This window comes from Andrena cerasifolii, chromosome 16, assembly GCF_050908995.1.
Source record: "Andrena cerasifolii isolate SP2316 chromosome 16, iyAndCera1_principal, whole genome shotgun sequence".
NCBI lineage: Eukaryota > Metazoa > Arthropoda > Insecta > Hymenoptera > Andrenidae > Andrena > Andrena cerasifolii.
Window position 1 is genome coordinate 3,003,532 of NC_135133.1, and position 22,575 is coordinate 3,026,106.

The following is a 22,575-nucleotide window of genomic DNA, read 5'->3' on the forward strand; positions in this document are numbered from 1 at the left end:
TTTCAGTAGTAGTAACCGAGGTAGTGGAATTTCTTCATTTTTATATTGATATTTTTGCTTTACCCGGGGATGCCTCCACTCTCGAGGTGATTGGCTAGCGTCACGTCGTAGGACCACACGTCGAACTGCCACTTTCGAAGGCCCAGGACTCCACACAGCACCGAGCCACTGTGGATCCCTATTCTCATGTTCAGGTCGACCTAAGCGTGCACCGATTTCTTTTACATCTTATACTCACATGTTTCAGTGACATCAGGGACACAAAACATTTAGAGGGAATAAAAATTTCTGCTTTTGAAGCCTCTGAATTTCAAGGCATAAAAATTGGGCTTCAAGTTAGTGAAAAAAAAACAAAAGTGGGGAAGTTTTGAAGACGTTTATATACCACGAAATTAACCCGAGATTACTAAACTGTCGTAAAAATCACGACGGCAAATCGACGATTCCTAGAAATAATAAAAAAAAAATTAAGCCAAGGAAAATGACAACCAACTTCCGCGTGAAATGCAAGAAACCAATATCTCGAGCTTGTAACACGAACAGTGTCCTTGTTGTGCCGAATAAAAAACATTTCAAGTCAAATTTATGTTCCAGCGTGAATAAAAATATTTTTTTCGAAAGTATGTATTTAAGTTTTATTTTAGAGTCGTATTTTTTACGAATGTTTAGTAATCCAGGGTTAAATTTGGAGATGAGTAGACGTAGAAACGATGGTTTTTAATTATTTGTACCATCGAATTTATACCTTATTTCTAACTACAGGTCTAGGAATTGAGATCACGTTACCAAACAAATGCTTTGAAAATAGGGCGAGAGTTGATACTTTACTGGTTGGGGATCTAAGTACGTAGATATCTATTGATTGCTAAAAAAATTGCATTACCTTCGTCGTGTACCGTACGTCCCTTATTGCTTTAATCATATGCAAGCCCATTTCGACGCAGCAGTGAGCGTGATCGCTCCTGGCAGTCGGTAGACCAGACACACAGTAGTAACAGTCGCCCAGTAACTTTATACGCAGACAATGATTCTCCGCGGATAGCTTGTCGAAACGGGCGAACAAATCGTTCAACACCTTCACTAGTTCTTGAGCGCTGCAATGACTGGCCAATGCTACAATAAACATTCAAATAATCCACTGAGAAACTTGCAGAATCCGTAGAGGCATATCAAAGCTGCGATGTTTAGTAGCTTAAGGCGAGGAAAAATCATTGTCAATTCGAAACGAAAATTCTATCGAAAACACTATCGTACAGGAATGTTTTTCAGACATAAAATCGTTTGTTCTAATGAGACATACTTTTGTTCCTTAAAGTAAAACCTGTAAGAATGGAGTCATTGAAGGTCATTAAATCCCTGCTTAACACTAGAACTACCGATAATTAGTGTATACCTACTTCTGTCAGAGCAGTCAAAGTGTCTGATTATTTATAAAATACGTTGTGCTAGAAAAATAAACCTTTATTCGTATTTTTTCATTTTTATATTGTTAAAAAATACTACATTAATATTGTTCATATTTAGACTACTTAGAAATACACTTTTTTCAACTTAAAAATGGTGAGTTTGTTGCCAAATTATATTATATTACCAAATTTATTTTGACTGGTTTGGTAGTTCTGGTGTTATGTTTCTGAATCCCTTTGAGCCACCTATGTTTTACTAACTTATAATTAGGTTCTCTGGGATCATTAATAATGAACAGCCTGTAGTGAACAAGTAATCACATACCAGTGAAGCCTTTGATGTCAGCGAAGAGTATGCTGACATTCTCGTACCGATGGATGTATATCCTGTGAAATTGATTGGGTGTGAAGGAGATGGTCCCACCTCGAGCAGTTTCACGGGCGATATCACGGATCATTTCTTTGGCCACGAAATCTGGCAAAACTGTAAGGAGCATCCATCATTTACAAAACTCTGGAGACCTCTTCTTAAGGGGTTATGCCTAGTCAGGCGGCCGAAAAGAGGCGAATATTTGTGATTTTTTTTTGAAGAAGCGGAAGCGTATAATTTTACAAAACTTTTTGCGTTTCAAAGAGCAACATTTAAAGAACATTTGGTAATTTTTTCGTGGAAAAATATTTACGATTATAATAAAATAACAAGCGACATCCAAGAAGCATTTTTAAAAATTTGCTTTCGCGGTGAGCACTGCCATTCGGAACCAGATTATCTAAAATCAAAAAACAAAAAAGATTTCGTTAGTATATTAATGTATCCTCAGGTTGGCGGAGAGAATTTTCCGAAATATTAAGTTAAAACAAAATGGTGGCTATTTAAAGTTGAAATCCTGATTTTTTCCTGCAAAAATTACGCGAAAAAATCAGGATTTCAATTTTAAATAGCCGCCATTTTGTTTTAACTTAATATTTCGGAAAATTCTCTACGTCAACCTGAGGATACATTAATATACTAACGAAATCTTTTTTGTTTTTTGATTTTAGATAATTTGGTTCCGAATGGCAATGCTCACCGCAAAAGCAAATTTTTAAAAAGGCTTCTTGGATGTCGCTTGTTATTTTATTATAATCGTAAATATTTTTCCACGAAAAAATTACCAAATGTTCTTTAAATGTTGCTCTTTGAAACGCAAAAAGTTTTGTAAAATTATACGCTTCCGCTTCTTCAAAAAAAAATCACAAATATTCGCCTCTTTTCGGCCGCCTGACTAGGTATAACCCCTTAACATCTTCCAACTCTGGATACCTTCAAAACTCAGCCATACTTATTCGACTCTTACTCCCCCGAAATATTAAATAATCCTGATACCTCAGAGATTTATTAATCCTGCCCACTTCGACCTATAATTTATTGATAGACACCCCAAAAAAGCTATACAGTCCTTATATTTTTCAAGAAGTGATGTCAATAATAAGCGACACATGTGGCTTAATATTTAGGGCGGGTCAAAATGGACCCTGCATCCGTCAAGCGAGGGTTAACACCTCGAAGATCAGTGTGGTTACAAAGTGAAAGTGTTAAGATTCATTGTAAGAAGCATAGTATCCTACTCGAAATAGATTGTCTAATAATTTTATGATCACCTCTGGCTAATTAATAATTACCTTCCCCAAAAGTGGTTAACAGAAATATAGGGTAAGTGCCACCTAATTTCGCCACAATTCAAATCGTTCTCAATTGAAGGGTAAGCGATACTTTTGTTTCTAATTACTCTCAGATAAAAAAGAAATTGTTTGTGTCTCGTGTGCGACAGGTTAGAACTGTTAAAGTCCAAAGATTTTCAATGGCGCGTGGAAAAAAGCAAGACAAAGATTAATTAACTCATGTGTGTATAGTTTTTTAAATTATATTTAACCGCATGAATATTTTGAAGGTTTCTTGCCAAACCTGTTTTTATTGGGATTATTGTTTAAAATGTCTTTATTATAAAAATAAGGAAATACAATTTCAAAATAGTTATATTATTGCGTATTTTTTAGACGGCCGGGTTTACATGTTGAACAGACAAAGTTCAGCTGTGTAGCTCTGCAAATCGACTCCGCAGAAACCACTGGTAGGTGGTATTACTCAATCTCACGTTGGCAAAGACACAAAAAAGCTGTTTCCGTTAACAAAAATATTGGAACCGATTCGATTGCTCAAGCATATCGTTAATTAGATACTCCCAGTAAATATTCATGCATTCGTAGGATTTTTAAACTTACCTCCTCCCAATGTGATGTAAAATTGTCAGGATTCAAGAAATTTTCAAACTATCATGATTCGCTAAAATACTTCTCCTACGCTAGACGTTGCAACAAGAGCTGTAAACATTCGAATACCAATAATTCGAATAGTACGAAGTATTCAAATAATTTTGAGTATTCGAATAATTCGGATTGCACCGAATAATTCGAAGTATTTGAATAATTCGGATTGCACCGAATAATTCAGAGTATTCGAATAATTCGCAGTATTCGAATAATTCGAATTGCATGGAATAATTCCGATTGCACCGAATTCGAATCCAAACGTGAAAGATTTTTCACGCTTTATTGTGCTATTCTTTTCATATTAGCCTTTACAATTTTTTGTTTTCCAAAAGTTAAATTTGAAACGAAAGGTATAAATTCTATTTAAATTTAGGAACGTAATGTATTAAATATTGAATCATAATGCTCATTAATAGTAATAGTAATAATTATTGTATTCTTATTATTCATACCAAACCCTATTTTTGTGGAAGAAAACAGAAACATTAAAGTTTTCTGGTGCAAGGCAGCTTCTCTTTGCCGTTACAATATTCCCTGCTGTAGAGAACGTACGTTCTTCCTAATTGTTCGAATAATTTTCGAATATTCAAATAATGTTCGAGTTATTCGAATCTGAAAATCGAATTCTACTGGTATTCGAATCTGAAATTCGAATTCTACTGGTATTCGAATCTGAAATTCGAATTCTACTGGTATTCGAATACTTAGACTATTCGAATTCTACTGGTATTCGAATACTTAGACTATTCGAATTCTACTGGTATTCGAATACTTAGACTATTCGAATTCTACTGGTATTCGAATACTTAGACTATTCGAATATTCATAACAGCCCTAATTGCAACCATAGTATGTCTTGCTACGCATGCTTGGCTGCTAATACAGTCCATTATCAACACCTGTCAGCATTTACTTGGCGAGATATTCCGAGTGGCGATATTAAGTGCCAGGCGATATTAGGCGCACTTCCCCTGCGTGAAAGCCAATGGAGCACTAAACAAAGCAATTTCTCAAGTATCAAATCTGCCAATCCAGTTCTGTGGAAAACAGATCTGCAAGCGTCCCCGGACCACTTCATCCCCCTCCCCCGCGGTTTCATCCTATTTCACATATTTTCCCTAAACGAGTCATCGCCGGGAGATCGATAGTACGTAAAAGCAAAGTACTGGCAGGCTATCGGTAAAACACATCTGGCGCAATCGAGCGAAAGTGTCCAGTGACCCTTTTTGTCACTCGGCTGAGCAAGTTACACGCGCTGACGAACCCCGTGCCTGCGGCGCAACCCCCTCTTCGTCTTTGTGCCCCGCGTACGACATACGTATAAATATATTTTATACCTGTCGAACCTGTGCACGTAATTACACAGCTCGCGCGTATACAAGGTGTTTCGCTAATTCCGTTACTGGTCGGTTCCTGGGGGACCTAGTATTTATAGGTATATCTACGAGAATCATTTCACGGCTGTAGGGGGGAACAGAGGGATAACTGGACAATTTTAGAAATAATTCTAAGCATTTGTTTACGTTGTTAACAGATTTGTATCCGAGGTACTGTGGTTTCCATTCGCTGCACATAGCAGCAACGTTTCTGATTTCCTACAGGAGAGTAAAAAAAAAATCGAAGAGAGAAAGACGCGCCCTTCTCTTTTCCCTCAGCGACCTAATCAGTTGGGTTTCAGGAAACCTCGGAAATTCGTGAATATGATATACTAATACTCAATAAATTAAAAGTTACAAGTGTAGCATTAATAGAAATTCAAAGTAAACTCCCTTTTTCAGAAGGAACCCAAAGCTTCGTGCGCTCAAACGCTCCTTGTTTGAATCGAAACTGGCAAAATGGAAAGCTAAACTCCAACCGAACCCCAGGTAGCCCACTATCCCCTTAAAGAGTAACGCCCACTCGTCTCAAGATAAGAGTGCAGAAAGCATATCTCACCGGAAAGCAGCAGCTTCTCCTGTCGGTTATTCTCATTCTGCGTCCGCTGCCTGGTCTCCAGGGACCTGTGCGTCTCCAGGAAGGCCTGCCTCTGCCCTCTGTCTGTCAAATACTTAGTGTACATGCCAGCTAGATTCATTGCAAGATAAAGAAGCACGTTGGTCGTTAGCATTCGAACTACGCACGTGACGTCGCGCAGCTGCAATGTCAAAACGACGGGGAATTTAAAAATGGGGGAAACGGAAATGCCGCGGGTCCAGGGAGAGGCGAGCGCGCAGGCGGCGGGGCATCGCTGAAGAGTGGTTTTATCGTCGGGGATAGGGGGGGCATCGCCGTGTGGAAGAATGTAGACCAAGGAAACCCTTACGTATGTGGGATCTCGCAATAGAGTTATCCCCGCCATCACCATGTGAGTCAGGGCTGTCCCGTAGCCAGCGAGGACGCACCATCTAAGCGGCAACGGCAACATGGCGTACGGCGCATAGACGACGAACAGAATGTACCACATGAGGCGCTGCTGGCTGGAGAAGTCTAGACCAGCCCCTATAAAACCTGCAAGCGACGCGTGGCGTCCGTTTAGAGTGGACATTTCAGGCGCTCGGGGGCCTTCCGCGGCCTTGGGTGCCCGTGGTCGGTACCGTTCGAGGCTTGCGGGCTTGATTCGTGGAATTTTGGAATCGCCGGACAGATATTTTGATGGCGGGACAGGGCCAGCCCACCATCCGATGATGAAGCTGGCTGCAATGCTCGATAAACGTCTAAACTGGAGCTGTTCCAATAGCTGGGCTATTTAAGGGATAGCGCGAGTGGGCTGAGTTTTGCTTAAATTTATTCGAATTGCTTAAAAGCTTTTGCTTCGGTCTGGTCGCCCGAGCTGAGGATGGAGGTGGGTGATTGGGTAACCCTTGAGGCAGAGCAATTTTTAGTGGCTTCTTTGCGAGCAGCCTCGGTGGCTCTAGCTGGAAAATACTTGCGTGTGTCTTGTTTATGCAATAGTTAAGGCAAACGGCTTTAGTTGGGAGATAATCCAGTTAGCTTAAAGGGTTAGTCCACCTTGGGCAACGCCAAGGGGTTAGCCCTTGGCCAGGTCAAGGAATATTGCATCCCTGGGAATTTATTTCTAAGTGACAAAAACACTTTTATCGATAAAATTTTTTCAATGAAGACAGAGACAGCTTTGAGTGGTATATACAATTTTTTTTTTTCAAATATCAAAACATTTCGAAAACTTTAAATGCGTTTTTCTCGAAACCACGTTTTCCGAAACGGTGTACGCTGTAATTTGAGTAAGACTCTGTGGGTTTTTATACAATTTTGCACAGATGTTCTTAAATGTATTCTCTATCGACCGATCGTGAATTTTTTCGATTGGTTGAAAAATAACAAAATAGCTACGCTTTGGAGCAAATAGCTCATTGTCGTGTGTAAGGAAATGGATTTTATTTACGCGTAAGTCAGGTGAAAATTAAAATATCGAAAAAATTGACGGTCGGACGGTACAGAATACATTTAAGAACATCTGTGCAAAATTATATAAAAATCTATAGAAGTTTATTCAAGTTACAGCGTACACCGTTTCGGAAAGCGTGGTTTTGAGAAAAACGCATTTAAAGTGTTCGGAATGTTTTGGTATTTGAAGAAAAAAATTGTATATATTATTCAAAGATGTCTGTATCTTCATTGAAAAAGTTTTATCGACAAAAGTGTTGTTGTCACTTAGAAATAATTTCCCAAAGATGCGATATTTCTTTACCTGGCCAAGGTGGTGTAACCCCTTAAACAGTTCTAATTCGAAAGTGCTTGCGAGTTTCCTTTCTGCAATTATCTCTCCAATTACCTTCTCTATGATTACCTAAATAACTTTAGTAAAGACACACTCCTAAGTATCTCAGCTCAAGTAGCTCTAGCCAAAAGATACTCTCAAGCACCACCACTCTAATTACTTGAAATATGTTTAATCAGTAGAAACTACAGAGTACCTCTCCTCTACTCAGCCCAAACACCTCTACTAAATAAATACTTTCAAGTATCATCCCTCTAATTAGCTGAAATATGTTTAATCAGCAGAAACTACAGAATACCTCTCCTCTACTCAGCCCAAACAGCTCTAGTCACAAAATACTTTCAAGTACCATCCCTCTAATTAGCTGAAATACGTTTGATCAGTAGAAACTCCAGAATACCTCTCCTCTACTCAGCCCAAACAGCTCTAGTCACAAAATACTTTCAAGTATTATCCCTCTAATTAGCTGAATTATATTTAATGAGTAGAAACTATAGAATACCTCTCCGCTACTCAGCCCAAACAGCTCTAGTCACAAAATACTTTCAAGTATCGTCCCTCTAATTAGCTGAAATATGTTTAATCAGCAGAAACTACAAAATACCTCTCCTCTACTCAGCTCAAACAGCTCTAGTCACAAAATACTTTCAGGTTACTTCAGTGGTGCTGCACTCTAATTAGCTAAAATATATTTAATCAGTCGAAACTACAGAATACCTCCCCTCTACTCAGCCCAAACAGCTCTAGTCACAAAATACTTTCAAGTATCGTCCCTCTAATTAGCTGAAACACATTTGATCAGTAGAAACTCCAGAGTACCTCCCCTCTACTCAGCTCAAACAGCTCTAGTCAGAAGCTACCCGCAAGCAAGGAGAAGCAAGCTGCTCTAATAAGAAAATATCGTCCAACACCTTAAAGCCTCGACCAGCACCAACCATGCCCATCCTCGATTGGACTCGCCCTTTTTACCCAGAGCCTGGCAGTTCCCGTTAACATTAAATAATGCCAGAGGATTGCCAATCGATAGTAACCCGTGGCTGGGTGCAAGTCCGTTCTACAGCGTTCTCACAACGGTTCGCTGAACATTCAAGCAATTCGCTGGACCGCCAACGCGCGACCCACTGGAGCAAAACTCTATTCGCTAAAACGGAGAGATAGGATCTCCCCAAGAGAGCACGTGCACCATGTGTCCACGTAGCAACGATCCCGTTACGTTCGACTATACAGAACCGTCCAGCAGGGGCATTACTAGCGTCGGCGCGGGGCCGCGTATTCGTCGTCACCTTGCGAGTTGATCAGTAACCAAGTGAATATGGAAGCCCAGTACAAGTAATTGTTGGAGAAGCACCGCCACCAGCCGAGAACGCAGACCACCATGTTCGCCGCCATGCAACAGGACGCCCAGGACAACGACTCGATCAGGCCGCTGCTGTTCTCGTCCCTTTGCCACAGCCATATCGCCAGAAGAACAATCTATGGTGCGCGCAGCGTCGCGACAAGATAAATTGAGAAAACGAGTCCTGCGGTTCAATATCAGAAGTATTTCGGTAGTTACCGTTACGAACAGATTTGCAAACGCATTCGGGGCCGATTAGGACCTTTAGAAGCCCTTAGCACTTGAAAGATTTTCAGGCCCCCTTATACAGGGTGATCGCTTCAACGAAATGTAAGATTTCTTAGGCATCTCCAACAATTTGACTCAAAAGTGTTTCTAAGAAAAGGTAGATTTTAAAGCTCAGAAAATTTCTATGACGCCCTTTCTTCTGACGCCCTAAGCTCGCGCTTAGTTTGCTTATTGGTTAATCCAGCACTGAGTGTATTCGTCTGATATGCAACTACTTTGCTTATTTCAGATTTCGTTGAACGAGGGCACGCAAAACTGCCCAAAATCAAAACTCATGGGGGCCTTTTTAATTCTTTTCAATTGGACGATTAGTAACTGGCTTTGATCACAATAATCTGTGGCTTAATGGTTATTGGTAAATGAATTTATAAATAATTTGAGGGTCGACTATTGTAAACTATTGAGTAACTTGAGAACATTAAGTGGAATTGTAAACTTGTACGTTTCTAGCAATTATTGGTTGAAAAGTTCTCAAAATAATGCACAGCTTGAGTGATACAGTAATGGAAGCAAGTGATAGTAGTCTGTACGTGGTCAGACGCGTGTCAGGATTCAGGAGAAAGTGTCTATAGATAACTTGCAACGTATAGCTACATATTTTATAATTTATTTTTGCACTTCCCGCTGTAAAGTACCTGCTGCAAAACCAAAGCCTCGCGCAAAAATAACTACTTCTAATAAACCTTCCTTTTGAAATAAAGTCGTAGAATCTCCAGGATGCCAGGAACTTAATTCAAATTTAAGCTAACAAGATATTTAGGCACGTGTACAAATTTAATAACAATACCATTTATGACTCTCAAGTCACGTCTCCAATCAGCTTATCAGAGCAATCGTGTAACCTTCTCCATGCACCATAGAAGCTCACCGAAAGTAAGCATGTACAAACTGCTCGTAACAGAATCACCGAAACACCCTATTTAACAGGATGGAATCGGGGGTACCTTTAGGCTGAGATCAACGATGTTGAGCATTATCAGTGACTTTTGCCGTTGGCGGTTGGAGTAATGAAGGTAAGACGTCTCCAGCTGCTTGCTGTGGAAGCTGTTCGAAAGCGACGGGCAAAATATTCCCTTATACAGGACTCCTTTCTTGAAAACATCTGAAAATACCCAGTCGTATTTATAGCCGAAGGCTGTACGTACGGAATAAATTAATAACACGTGCCATTGGCGACGTGTTAAATAAATGACGCTCGATGAACGGGATGATCAAACGAAACGCGTCGGCACCTAGCGCAATCGGTGAACCCTTTCAAACCTGAATTAATTCTAGAATTAAATATGCGTGGTGGTCTGTGAAGAAATAATTATTAAACGAACTTAAGCCTCTATGAAGCAATTGCAAGCGAGCAATTTATACTTTATCAGTCGTTGATGTAAAGTTTCGATATTTTGCGTGATTATTGTTTATTTATCGCGCTTCGTTCTTTGCTTTCGGCGAGATGAATATCTCTCTGGTGGGCGGGCAGAGGAGTGTAAGTGTTCTTAGTTTTGCAGGGAGACACTTGGGATATTTAAAGTGCTTGTGTAAAATCAGGTGTTAAATTTTGGACTTGAATGTTGATAACATATGCCTCGTCGCATTGAATTTTCAAAATATACTTCATACTCGCCAGAAAATTACAAATTGAGCAAGGGAAATTTTATTTTTAAGCTTGACTCGCAGCAAAGAGCAAAAAAGAAAGTGATCGGCTTGAGGTGCGAAGTTATTTTCTTCACCGTATTCAAAGATATAAATCTACTTATACTGCATTTCCCGCCATTATTCTGTATTTTTTACATGTACTATTACGATTTCCGGTAAAGAAAGGCGAGAAAAGGTGATATTGACTGGTACTACTGGAACCATAAGCAAAGGACAGAAACGTAGAAAATGTAGTTATCTCGTTTTGACAAAAATTTCACTTATAATTGAAAAGTAAGGATAAAATGGGGAAACTAGAGGCAATGATATTGAGTTTTTTAACAGAAGGGAACTTAAAAGGTGAAGGATAGCAAAAGTGTTATAAATTAGTGGAGAAAAATTGGAGCAAGTTATGGAAAAAACTGCCACCTTTCAAAATGACAAAGAATTAGTTAAACACAGTACGGATCACGTAATTTTGTGATCTTTACTTTGCAAAAAATTACCAACCCATAGAACAACTCTTACATTATAGAATTATTAAAACTACCAAGCCATTGTATTCTATTCTAGAATTAAAAAACAAAAACTGCAGAAAAGTTAAAATAATATTAATTATACTACAAATTAATTAATAACCCGTTAAAAAACACTAAAACAATAACGAGAAAAAAATATACCCAATAGAAATCAAGCTACTTTTCTTTAACAATTTACATCTTCGAACTTCGGATCATTGAGGGTTGGTAGCTTTCTGCAGAACTTACAAGGGAACATCCCGAACCCGGAATTTCAGAAACTTCTGAAACTTTGTGAATATGTAGGGGATTTCCTCTTGATTACAATGCAATTTTTGTTTGTTGCCAAAATTTACTCTAAGAGGGGTGTAATTCACCCCTGAATATCCGATTATTTTCCGATTTTTTTGTGTTATAACTCGCGAACTGTAAAATATTTTTTCTACCAAATGATAGATCTAATTAAACGAAGTAACTTTTGTCTTGAAACTTTTTTTCTATCTCTTACAGTTCGCGAGTTGTAACACAAAGTCGGAAAATAGCCGAATTTTCAGGGGATAATTTCATCCCCTTCCCTTGTTAGCCGAATTGTACTCCCATGTAGGGCACATTCAGGTTTCCCAGAATAGTAGTAACAGTATGATTGTGAAGTATAGTAGTAAAGTTTTTCTGACCACCACTGTATATTTGAATTTCACGCCTACAGTCGAAAGTGAATGAAAAAATGCTCTAAATTGCTAACAATATAAGTACTAATTTTTTTCCAATTTAAGATAAATTTGCATTGCACTTTCTCTTTAACAAATGAACTTTCCAACTTTTCAATTTCTTTGAAATTAATCTCTCTAAATTAAAAAGAACTCGATACTCTATCTATTCTATCATACTAGAATTTCAACCCTTTGCACTACAATATTAATCGCTCCCAAATCCAAAAAAACACATCTTTTCCTCAATACTGTAGTAATTAACCACAAATCTTACAGTATAGTGATCTCAAACTCAATAATTCATTCAATTCAGAGTGGGGTCTCACAGACCCCAGATTTTAAATTGAGTATAACTTTTTAACAACGCGTGACAGTGTTATTTAGTTTGTTCATTATATAAGCTATTTAAGAAGTGTATTTTTGTTGAAAATTAAAGATGTTTAGTTAAGTATTAGTTAAGTATTTTTGGGTAATAAAAATTTAATTAAACATGTGAATTTCTATAATACACTAATTAATTGCGGGCTCTGTGGAATCCCACCTTACTACTATTGTTACATTTCCCCACGTTACCAACGCCGGGTTAATGCAAACTGCGATGCCTGATAGGCATACTCTCCTTGCAAGGGGTTGAAAAGGAAAATAACTATGCGGTAACTACTAAGTGCTAAAGCGTGCTCAATTTTAAAAATTATTTTTGAATTTAGTAAACCTCCTTTTGCTGTATTGTAGTTTATGTAATTTATGTAATTTATTGGCGTATTAATAATGCATTCTTCGAAGAGTGAACGGAGATAAGAATAATAATGCAATATTAATTTCGCATGAAGTTATTTACTGTATGAAAGAAAGTTGTTTTGTGCTGGCCAATTTTTCTTTGGAATTTAGTGAAAAAATCAACTTTATATTTGTATGGTCGATGGGACTCGAGAATTCTCTTGAACTACATTTCTGCAAAGTTTCAAATAGTTTCAATCTGTCGGGTTGCCAAGCATGCCGTTAAAGTTGAAGAGTCCTTGTAGAAAACACAAATTGCCAAAAAACAAATTTTTTCGGAGACAGAAAAAGCTTCTTTGATTTTAAATTATTCGCGACATTTAATTTATTTTGATTGCTAAATATGCTTAAGTACACAATAACCCAAATGCATCACAAAACTCTTCTATTTTTGCATTAATATAGTCCAGATTCGTGAAATAAAAATTGTATTCATTTAAATTTGCAAGCACTGTGAGTGCCAATTCTGTTTGCCTATCTCTTAGCACTATTAGTAACTTATTTACAAAGGGAAATTGCATTTAAATTCTGTATTATAGTATTACCATTGGCGCGTAGAACATTTTCCGATAACATTTCTTTTTTAATTTTGACACTCAAGTAGAGTATTTTAGGTGTCCGCCTCCGATCATTTTGATTTTTGGATATGTTATAGAGGACCGAAAAATAAGAAATACGTGTTTTTTTATTTTTCCCTGTTTTCATATTTGGGGGGTGAAAACTGCGTTCAAAGTTAAGGGTTGCAAAATCATTCTTCTGGAATATCTCGAAAACTATTAGAGATAGGTGAATAGTGTCAATGGACGAATTTTGTGTCTTTGAATGCGAAATATGACTGACTCGCCAGATTTTCAAAATCCACAAAAATGACTTTTCAACCCTTAACTTTGAACGCAGTTTTCACCCCCCAAATATGAAAACGGGGAAAAATAAAAAAACACGTATTTCTTATTTTTCGGTCCTCTATAACATATCCAAAAATCAAAATGATCGGAGGCGGACACCTAAAATACTCTCCTGGTCAGTGTTTTCTACAAGGACTCTATCTTTGGACGAAGGGGCTGCAAGGGTGAAGCCGAGGTGATCGATCTTACCTCGCTGGGTTTGGGCCTCGGCATCAACAGGCTGCTCCGCGATATCCTCGTCTGCATCGGGAGAATCATCCGCATCCTCGGCTTCCTCGATCGTTTCGTTCTCGTCTGGGACTTCCGGATCGTTGTTGGACTTGCGCTCCTCCCACGCCGCCAGTCCTTCCCTGCCCAGCCTCTCGGAAGTGAGCTTCTTCACGGCCTTGATCCATAATTGCTTCCTCGGAGAAATACTCAACCTGTCGACGTCACAACAATCCTAAACTGTCTACAAGAAAGGGACGGTGTTCTTCAAAGTTGGGGAGGGGCAGGGGAACATTGAAAACATTTATTAAACTGATACGTGGATTGGCGACTGTGTGTTAGCATTTCTCAAAACGTGTATGTGACACTGCTCAAAATAATCTAGTGGGAATTGCTTTTTTAAACACCATTGGGATGAAACTTCGGATTTCGAGTTAGAGTACAGTGAGTCCTCGTTATGAGCTCGTTTCTACCACGCGTTTAAAGCTCGGCGACTATCCCCACCGTTGCTTGGAATCCTTCGGACGAGAGTGGGGGATCCTGGGAACGAGAGAGAGGCTCTCTCGCTCTGTGATGCCAGATCGGGGACGGGTTCCCTCGAGAATTATATACATTTATTGATAGAGCGAATCCAGATAATTCTTTCCCAGTTACCCCCGTCGTAAATTATTCGCGCAAGGGACTGTGTCTGTTGTATCATTAAGGCGAATGTCCCAATTCCTGCTCATTTAAGAGGTACACTCGTCATGAAGAAGGTGTAAAAAAATTGTTTGTGATGAAAATTTGCAGAGTAATTGATTAATTCTTTAATAATAAATCAACCAATTCAAAAACTATTTAAGAAAGATATTTCAAGGTGTTTGACTGTTAGTAATTTGTAATTTAATATATAATGCTCTAAATGTCCGTATTTCTGCTTATGCAAAATAGCGACAAATGTTCAAATAATTTAGAATTATTTTGTTGCAACTATAGTGCGAACGTAACGCATAGAATAATAATAAAAATGCGAAATGAGCAGAAATGGGGACATGAACAGAAATTGGGACATTCGCCTTACTTCTACCGTTTATCGACTCTCCCACCTTTCATAGCTGCCTCACAGTTTAGTGTATTCTGACTTTCGAGATTAAAATTGATATCCTTGTTAAGATTAGCTACGAGTAGGCAGTAGTATTCGGGCAGTGATAGCGATAGGACCACTGTGAAAGTATATTCCCAACGTTCCCAGCGTCGCGTTGCTCGTATATTTAGAAAGAATATTTAATAAATATTAGTTAATAATAAAATAGTATTTATATTACTCACAATACAAGTACTATTTAATAGTATTATATTATTTAAAAATAGTTTAATATTATTGAAAAAGAAGATATTAAACACCTATACATAATTTTCAAATAATATTAACTACTTTTAAATAATTTTCCAATAGTACTGAATATTTTGTAAATAATTTTCAAGTAATATTGAATACTTTTAAATAATTTTCCAATAGTATTGAATATTTTGTAAATAATTGTCAAGTAATATTGAATACTTTTAAATAATTTTCCAATAGTATTGAATATTTTGTAAATATTTTTCAAGTAATATTAAATACTTTTAAATAATTTTCAAATAATCTATACTATTATATAAAGAGAGAGCCGATTTTTATGTTCGCGCAAAACTCAAGACCTATTGAACCGATCTTCCTCAAATTTTAACACGTTACTCCTGGATACTTTAGGACGGACATAGGCTATATAGCATGCCTCAGAAACGCGTTATTAACATGGAACGAAGAAGCGCCTGGCATATGCTACGCTGGAGGGAAAGTAAATCTCCCAAAGGAGAGAATGTTATCTTTCCCGAAATGTTATGAAGAAATTAACCTTTTTTCAAAATACTTAATTTCCTTAAAAGATATTAATTCTAATAAACATGAAGCAGTCACACTAATATCTCGGGCGAAGCCGACACGGAGGACGCTAGTATTAAATATTTTTAAATAATTTTCAAATAATATTAAATATATAAACAGTATATTTATATTATTTTAAATTAACTGTAATTTAAAAATTCAAGTGATATAAAATTTTCATTAATACCGTTCCCACTGCAAATTACCATAAATACAATTTTGCAATTTAATGCGCATTGCGGTGTTGGAGCGCACTAATATACCCGTGTCACTTTATTAAGCAGAAAATTATATGAAATTAAATAATTTTCTATTACGATTGAAAGCGAGGACGCCGCACGTAATTGCATAACAACCGTTAATGCTACGGCAGTCACGTGTTTGTTCGCGTCTCTCACGTGAGTGCCACTTCAAACGGCGCGCGCCAGAAGTCGGAATCTTAAGTTGCCTCTACCTTGAAAATGAAGCCGCAGATTTGAAAACGGTAAGCGACATTTCAGTTCCTTACAGCGCGAGGAATCTGCGTGCCATTGTTCATCCCCTAACTTTAGGACACACGGTCTAGTGTCTGGAGTAGAAAAGCTCCTTGAACCATATAAAGTTCGTTCCACGATGTCTCGCAATTAGAGTGTCGTACAGTAAACATCGTGTTTCTTGGCTGTTCTCCATCTTCGGTTTTCATCGCGCTCTAATGCCACAGCACCAGGGCCGGCTTTAAGGAGGGGGCAGGCAGGGCGACCGCCCGGGGCGCCAAATCTGTAGGGGCGCCGCTGTATGCGTTTATTCATTTATATCCGTTCTGCTAATTGATTTTCGTGCCCTTGGAGGGGCGCCATGCTAATCTTGCCCAGGGGTGCCAAGTATGCTAAAGCCGCCCCTGGGTGGCACTCTACCATCTCCGTTCTAAATAAAAAAAAATGCCCCCCAATAACCATAAACTGCCCAATCAGTTATCAAGTTATTCGCAATGCGTTCAGTGGAAGAATACACCTTCTTTCAAGCTCGTTAAATAAAAAAAACACCACAATAAGTGTGGATACTCGAGAGTGACACACATAACCGTTTTTGTTAATGGACCAATTAAATCTTTTTTACAATTCAAGTCTTTCGAACTTTTCTTCCATTCCTTAGCTCCTTTTGTCTATTAAATTTAATATATGTAGTCTATTAAATTTAATATTAAATATTAAATATTAAATATTAAATATTAAATATTAAATATTAAATTTAATATTAAACTTAATAGACAAAAGGAGCTAAATTTTTTTATTATGACTGATATCGCTTAGATCTCCCGAGGTGGTACTATTGAATCTCTTATAAATTTAATATTAAATTTAATACTAAATTTAATATTAAATATTAAATATTGTCTATTAAATTTAATATTTAATATTAAATATTAAATATTAAATATTAAATTTAATTTTAATATTAAATATTAAATATTAAATATTAAATATTAAATATTAAATATTAAATATTAAATATTAAATATTAAATATTAAATATTAAATATTAAATATTAAATATTAAATATTAAATTTAATATTAAACTTAATAGACAAAAGGAGCTAAATTTTTTTATTATGACTGATATCGCTTAGATCTCCCGAGGTGGTACTATTGAATCTCTTATAAGTTCCTTCCTTCTTTAAGCTTTCAAGGTCACTTTCAAATTGTTTTATGGAGAAATAATATTATTACAGATAATTATCTGTAATATTATTTCTCCATAAAACCATTATCTGCAATAATATTATTTCTCCATAAAACAATTATCTGTAATAATATTATTTCTCCATAAAACAATTATCTGTAATAATATTATTTCTCCATAAAACAATTTGAAAGTGACCTTGAAAGCTTAAAGAACGAAAGAACTTATAACAGATTCAGATAATTATCTGTAATAATATTATTTCTCCATAAAAACAATTTGAAAGTGACCTTGAAAGCTTAAAGAAGGAAGGAACTTATAAGAGATTCAATAGTACCACCTCGGAGGATCTTCTAACCGATGTCAGTCATGATAAAAAAAATTGGATTGGTCCATTGGCAACAAAATTAATAAGCGCGGAAGAGTTACGTAATTTATCCAGCGCATTACGAAAGTTAATTAGCATTCGCTCATTGGGAGTACAGCACCCCAAATTATAGACCCCAGGCAGTGTCAATACATTACGACTGACTGATTAATTCACGGTGCTTGTGGCAAAAGGAGGGTACTTAATATCGTTTCTGGATGTTAGTAGAAAACTTTTTACATCAATTACACGTTGCTGCGTCACCTGCACCTAGAGATATTTAATATAGGAATTCCATTTACTGTGATACTTGATACGAAGCTTTCCATGTACTCTGCTGCTTGTTAGCTGGCAGATGGACACCTTTAGAAGCATATACTACATAACGCAATAATAAACCTATATAACAACATAATAATAAAACGCTCCCTGGCTAGCAAGGGGGCCTTTGGAGATTTCAATCGCGCGTTTTTTTTTTCGGCTAATAATAACTGAATAAATTTACACCTCTGCACTGCAACGTCGGAGTAGAAAAAGATGCAGTATGGTGATTTCGAAATTAATAATTCATCGGATTCTACGAATCAAAGTCGCATCTATTTTCACGAGCTTCCATATGAGTGCGCGACTTCGAATCAGAGTTTGCGGGGTGCGGCGAAAGATTAAAGAATCCTGGTCGCAAGAGTGCATCCGAGGGGCCTCGGTCCGCCGGACGATTTTAGCAACGGAAAAGAAAAATTTTGAATAAACGTAGGCGTACGGTCTATTTCCATTTCATCTCCGAGTTATAGCCGCTGCCGTGCCGCAATAATCATCGAGCCGCTATATCTAATTTCACTGAAATGTTTAGAAATAACGTTTCATGTTTTACGCACGGCCTTGCTGTTCTAGTCTGTCTTGACGAGAGAGTAATAGAAGAGTCTCATTCCAATTTTTTAGCTAACGTGCGAGTGGATTGATCCTGCAGGGCATACTGTTTATGCACGACCTTGTTGTTCCAGTCTTTCTTGACAAGTGACTAATAGGAGACTCTTATTTCAGTTTCTTAGCTACCGAGTTAGTAGATAGATCTTGCTGGAAATATCGTTTATACTATTCCATCGTCTTTTATTCGTTCTTTGTCTTTCTCCTGTACACTAATGGGACTTTACCCGATACATATTAAATAAATATTGAACTGATCTTAACATATAAAGGAGAAAGTGTTTGTGTGTTTATCTGTCGCCTAAAAACTTTCGATCCGCAAACTACGGGGTCACCAAATGTATTCCAGCTCATTATGCCCAGCTAATCCAGATGAATGTGACTATTTTCACAGAAAAAAAATGATAAACTAATTTTTTTTATAAAAACAGAATCTAAATTTCGGGCGAAGTTGAGTAGTAAAGCTAGTGTTATGTATGAAGCAAATATTAAATATCAAGTAAATGTGGAATATCAAGGAAATATGGAATATCAAATAAATATCAAATATCATATAAATATCAAATGTCAAACATCAAATAAATGTACAATATCAAATAAGTATTAAATATCTAATAAATATCAAATATCGAATAAATATCAAATATCGAATAAATATCAAATAGGTACTGAATAAATATTAAATATCAAATAAATATTAAATATCAAATAAACATTAAATATCAAATAAATATTAAATATCAAATAAATATTAAATATCAAATAAATATTAAATATCAAATAAATATTAAATATCAAATAAATATTAAATATCAAATAAATATTAAATATCAAATAAATATTAAATATCAAATAAATATTAAATATCAAATAAATATTAAATATCAAATAAATATTAAATATCAAATAAATATTAAATATCAAACAAATATTAAATATTAAATATCGTCAAGTTTCAATGCATTGAGCACTAATTACTTAGACCATTTGAAGTAACTGCTTTGCACGGTATTAGAGACGTTGAAACACGTAGTTAAAAGTAATCGAAAAAATTCTACGCCGATGAATTGAAATAGAAATTTCAAAAGTAGCTAGAGCTCGAAAGCAAAGTGAAATTACCGTCGGTAACGTATTTGTACGACTTCCTAAATTATTTTTCAATACTAAATTCACCCCCCTAAGTGAGCACACATTCATAAGGAAGCGTCCTTCTACGTCGAATAACTTATAACCTATAATATTATTCGCCCAAGGAGGTCCCAATTATTTTGAGCAGTGCGTAGACAAAATAATCATGAAACACTTATATGTACATATATTCACGCGGCTCGGAAGGACAATGAGACTTTTTACACGACGACTAACAAAAGGAAGCCTTGGTAGCGACACTTAAAACATCCAACAGAGTAACATCGAAAATTGTTCCCCGCTGATCCCACAGAAAAATCAAGCCTCCCCGAACTCTATCTTCCCATCGGGCAACGATTCCATACGAGCGACATCGATACACCGCAAGCATAACCTCGTTTCGCGAGCGAGCACACGGAACACGTACGTATTCGACAGCGTGTCCGGCCGTCGAGGAAAATAATATTCCCGCGTAATAAACCACAGAGACGATACATCACAATTAGTGCGCACACACATATTTTTATATGCGAGCTACTATCGATCCCCGGCACCGGCTATCGCACGCACGCCTGCACCGAGGGATCGACGGCAGCCTAGTGTCGTTCGAGCGACGTCGAAAAAATCGCGGGCAAAAAAACGAGAAAAATAAAGGCGAGACAGAGAGAGAGAGAGAGACAGTGGCGGAACACTTCGCGTCCCCGTGATCAACGAAAGTGTGCAGGCACGATGCAATTTGTACAGCCAGCAAGGAGAACACGGATTACGGTGGACCAACAGCCATCGTGTGAGACTTACCGAGCAGTGTTATTGTGTTAATGATGTGTCGCATTAAACAAAGAAACGGTTGAGAGTCTTACAGAGTCTTTCGTGTAGAAAATGATAGAGAAGAGGCGAGAAACGGAATAGGAAGAAGATAAAAGGCGAGGGTGGGGGGGACGCGGTCCCCGGCGTTGGATACTTACTCGTTGATGCCGGCGACATCGCTGTCCAGCATCATGCTCCAGGTCTGTTCTGTAATCATTATCCCCCGGATGATCCGCGAAACGTAACAAACCGCTCACGCTGTGATTGTCAGCTGTGCTATTGCCTTAGTATCCGGCATTTTCACACACCTTAAACCAGAACTGGTTGAGAAAGGAAGCCGATTCTCCACCGCGCGCCCCAGCCGTCGTGCGACGTCGGGTGCAAACGACGACGACGCCGATTTCTCATCGAGAACAGACGCGCTGCCGCTATTACCGGGCGATCGGCGATAGAACGGGCGTGATTTCTCGACTCCGCGGGGGGGGGCCTCGACGACCACGCTTCGCGTGTGCCCCGCGAGGGAAGCCGGGAACGGTGGACACGCGGCGATAGATCGCGGGCGTCGGCCGAGAATCTCCGTTCCCGGCGGAATCTCCATTCCCTTCCCAATAACTTCTGTACTCTCCTCGTGCACTCCTCTTCCCTTACGTTACTGCTCTTATTCACGCGACTCTCATTCGAAGCCCAGAGGATCGTCGGATCCTAGAACCCGAACCCCCCCCCCTTCCCCCCCTCTTTCTCGGTGCTCCGCTCCGCGAAACGCCGCTGCCGCTGTGCTTTCGGGCACAGGGGAACGGCCACTTCGCGCTTCGGGAAGCCGTCGATCGTAATAAAGAAAGCGAGGATGACACACTCTCCGCGGTAAAAATACTGTGCCCGCGTTAGAGCTCGTCCCCCCTCGGCAACCGCGCGCGCGATCGTTCCGCGAACTGCGCTCGAGAGAGCGCTCGGTCGCGCTTTATTTCTGTACACTTCGACACTGGACGATTGCCGCTCGGGGAATCGCACCGTTCGGCCGGCGTTGCGTCCGACGGGCGATCCTCGTGCCGCGATCGGATCGGCCCCGATGCCGTTCGTGGACCCGTGGATCGTGCGCCATGCTAAATTCGTGAGCGGAGAGACGCCCTGGCTCTCGCGCGCGGCTGCAGGCACGGTTGCCTCGCGGGCTGCCGAGGCGGCTCCGGGAGCGACGCGACGAGCACACTGTTAACTGGACGACGAGGAACAAGCGGCGGTTAATTGGCATACGTCGAGTGAAGTCACCGTGTCTCGCTACTCTTTTTTCTTCTCTTCTATTTTTCTTTCTCTTTTTTTTTTGTTTTTCACCTTACCTGTCCGTCTACGGCCGGCGAGTACAAGCGAGCGGATCCGCGCGATCTGCTCGTTCCAGCATCAAGACCGCCTGTGGCGAACGGAAACGCGAGGGCGCCGCGGAAATCGCGCGGTGGCATCCGCCGACGATCGAGACTCGCGGCTCACCGTGCGAAATCGGTTGTCCCGAGCCGGCACGGCACCTGATCTCTTCGAACGGCTCGGGGGGGAACGTGTGTGCGAGTGTTTGTGGGCTTGTCGCTACCGCGCGTGGCCCTCTCTCTGTCTCTTGACGTCAGATACACCGTGCTCCATCCCCTCTTGGGCGCTCACGGGAAAGAAGGGATGATCGAGGAAGCACCTACTAGCGAACACGATGATTCTGCGTGCTTTGCAACACCTCTCTTTCTCTGCTCTTTTGCCTTCCCGAAGGAACGACCTGCGAGCGAAGCTTGCGCGACGCGCAGATAGAATTGGGGCTGCTAGTAGGCGATGATTGTGGGTGTACGATTGCTGGTAGAGCTGTAAATATTCGAATAGGATAAGTACTCGAATAACTTTGAATACCAACGATTTATTCGAATAAATTCGAATACGAATAATTTATTCGAATAGTACGGAGTATTCGAATGTTCGAATAATTCGGTGTATTCGAGAAATTCAAAGTGTTC

The 22,575-nt window shown here is 38.9% G+C and overlaps 1 protein-coding gene across 9 annotated transcripts in view; it reads right to left on the minus strand.

The window, feature by feature from the left end:
• Positions 1-22,287, minus strand: part of Adcy8 (adenylyl cyclase 78C) — a 30,888-nt gene extending 8,601 nt beyond the window's left edge. For 2 of the 9 annotated variants that reach the window (XM_076829566.1, XM_076829560.1), the window contains exons 1-9: positions 20,752-21,279; positions 13,784-14,016; positions 10,003-10,160; positions 8,718-8,907; positions 6,019-6,203; positions 5,652-5,850; positions 1,732-1,890; positions 884-1,113; positions 64-200 (exon numbers count right to left, since the gene is read on the minus strand). In XM_076829566.1, the coding sequence (XP_076685681.1) occupies positions 64-200; positions 884-1,113; positions 1,732-1,890; positions 5,652-5,850; positions 6,019-6,203; positions 8,718-8,907; positions 10,003-10,160; positions 13,784-14,016; positions 20,752-20,810 (1,550 nt within the window). In that variant the 5' untranslated portion in view covers positions 20,811-21,279. The other 7 variants (XM_076829561.1, XM_076829565.1, XM_076829563.1 and 4 more) reach the window with 7 other exon arrangements.
• Between the last annotated feature and the right edge of the window lie 288 nt (positions 22,288-22,575).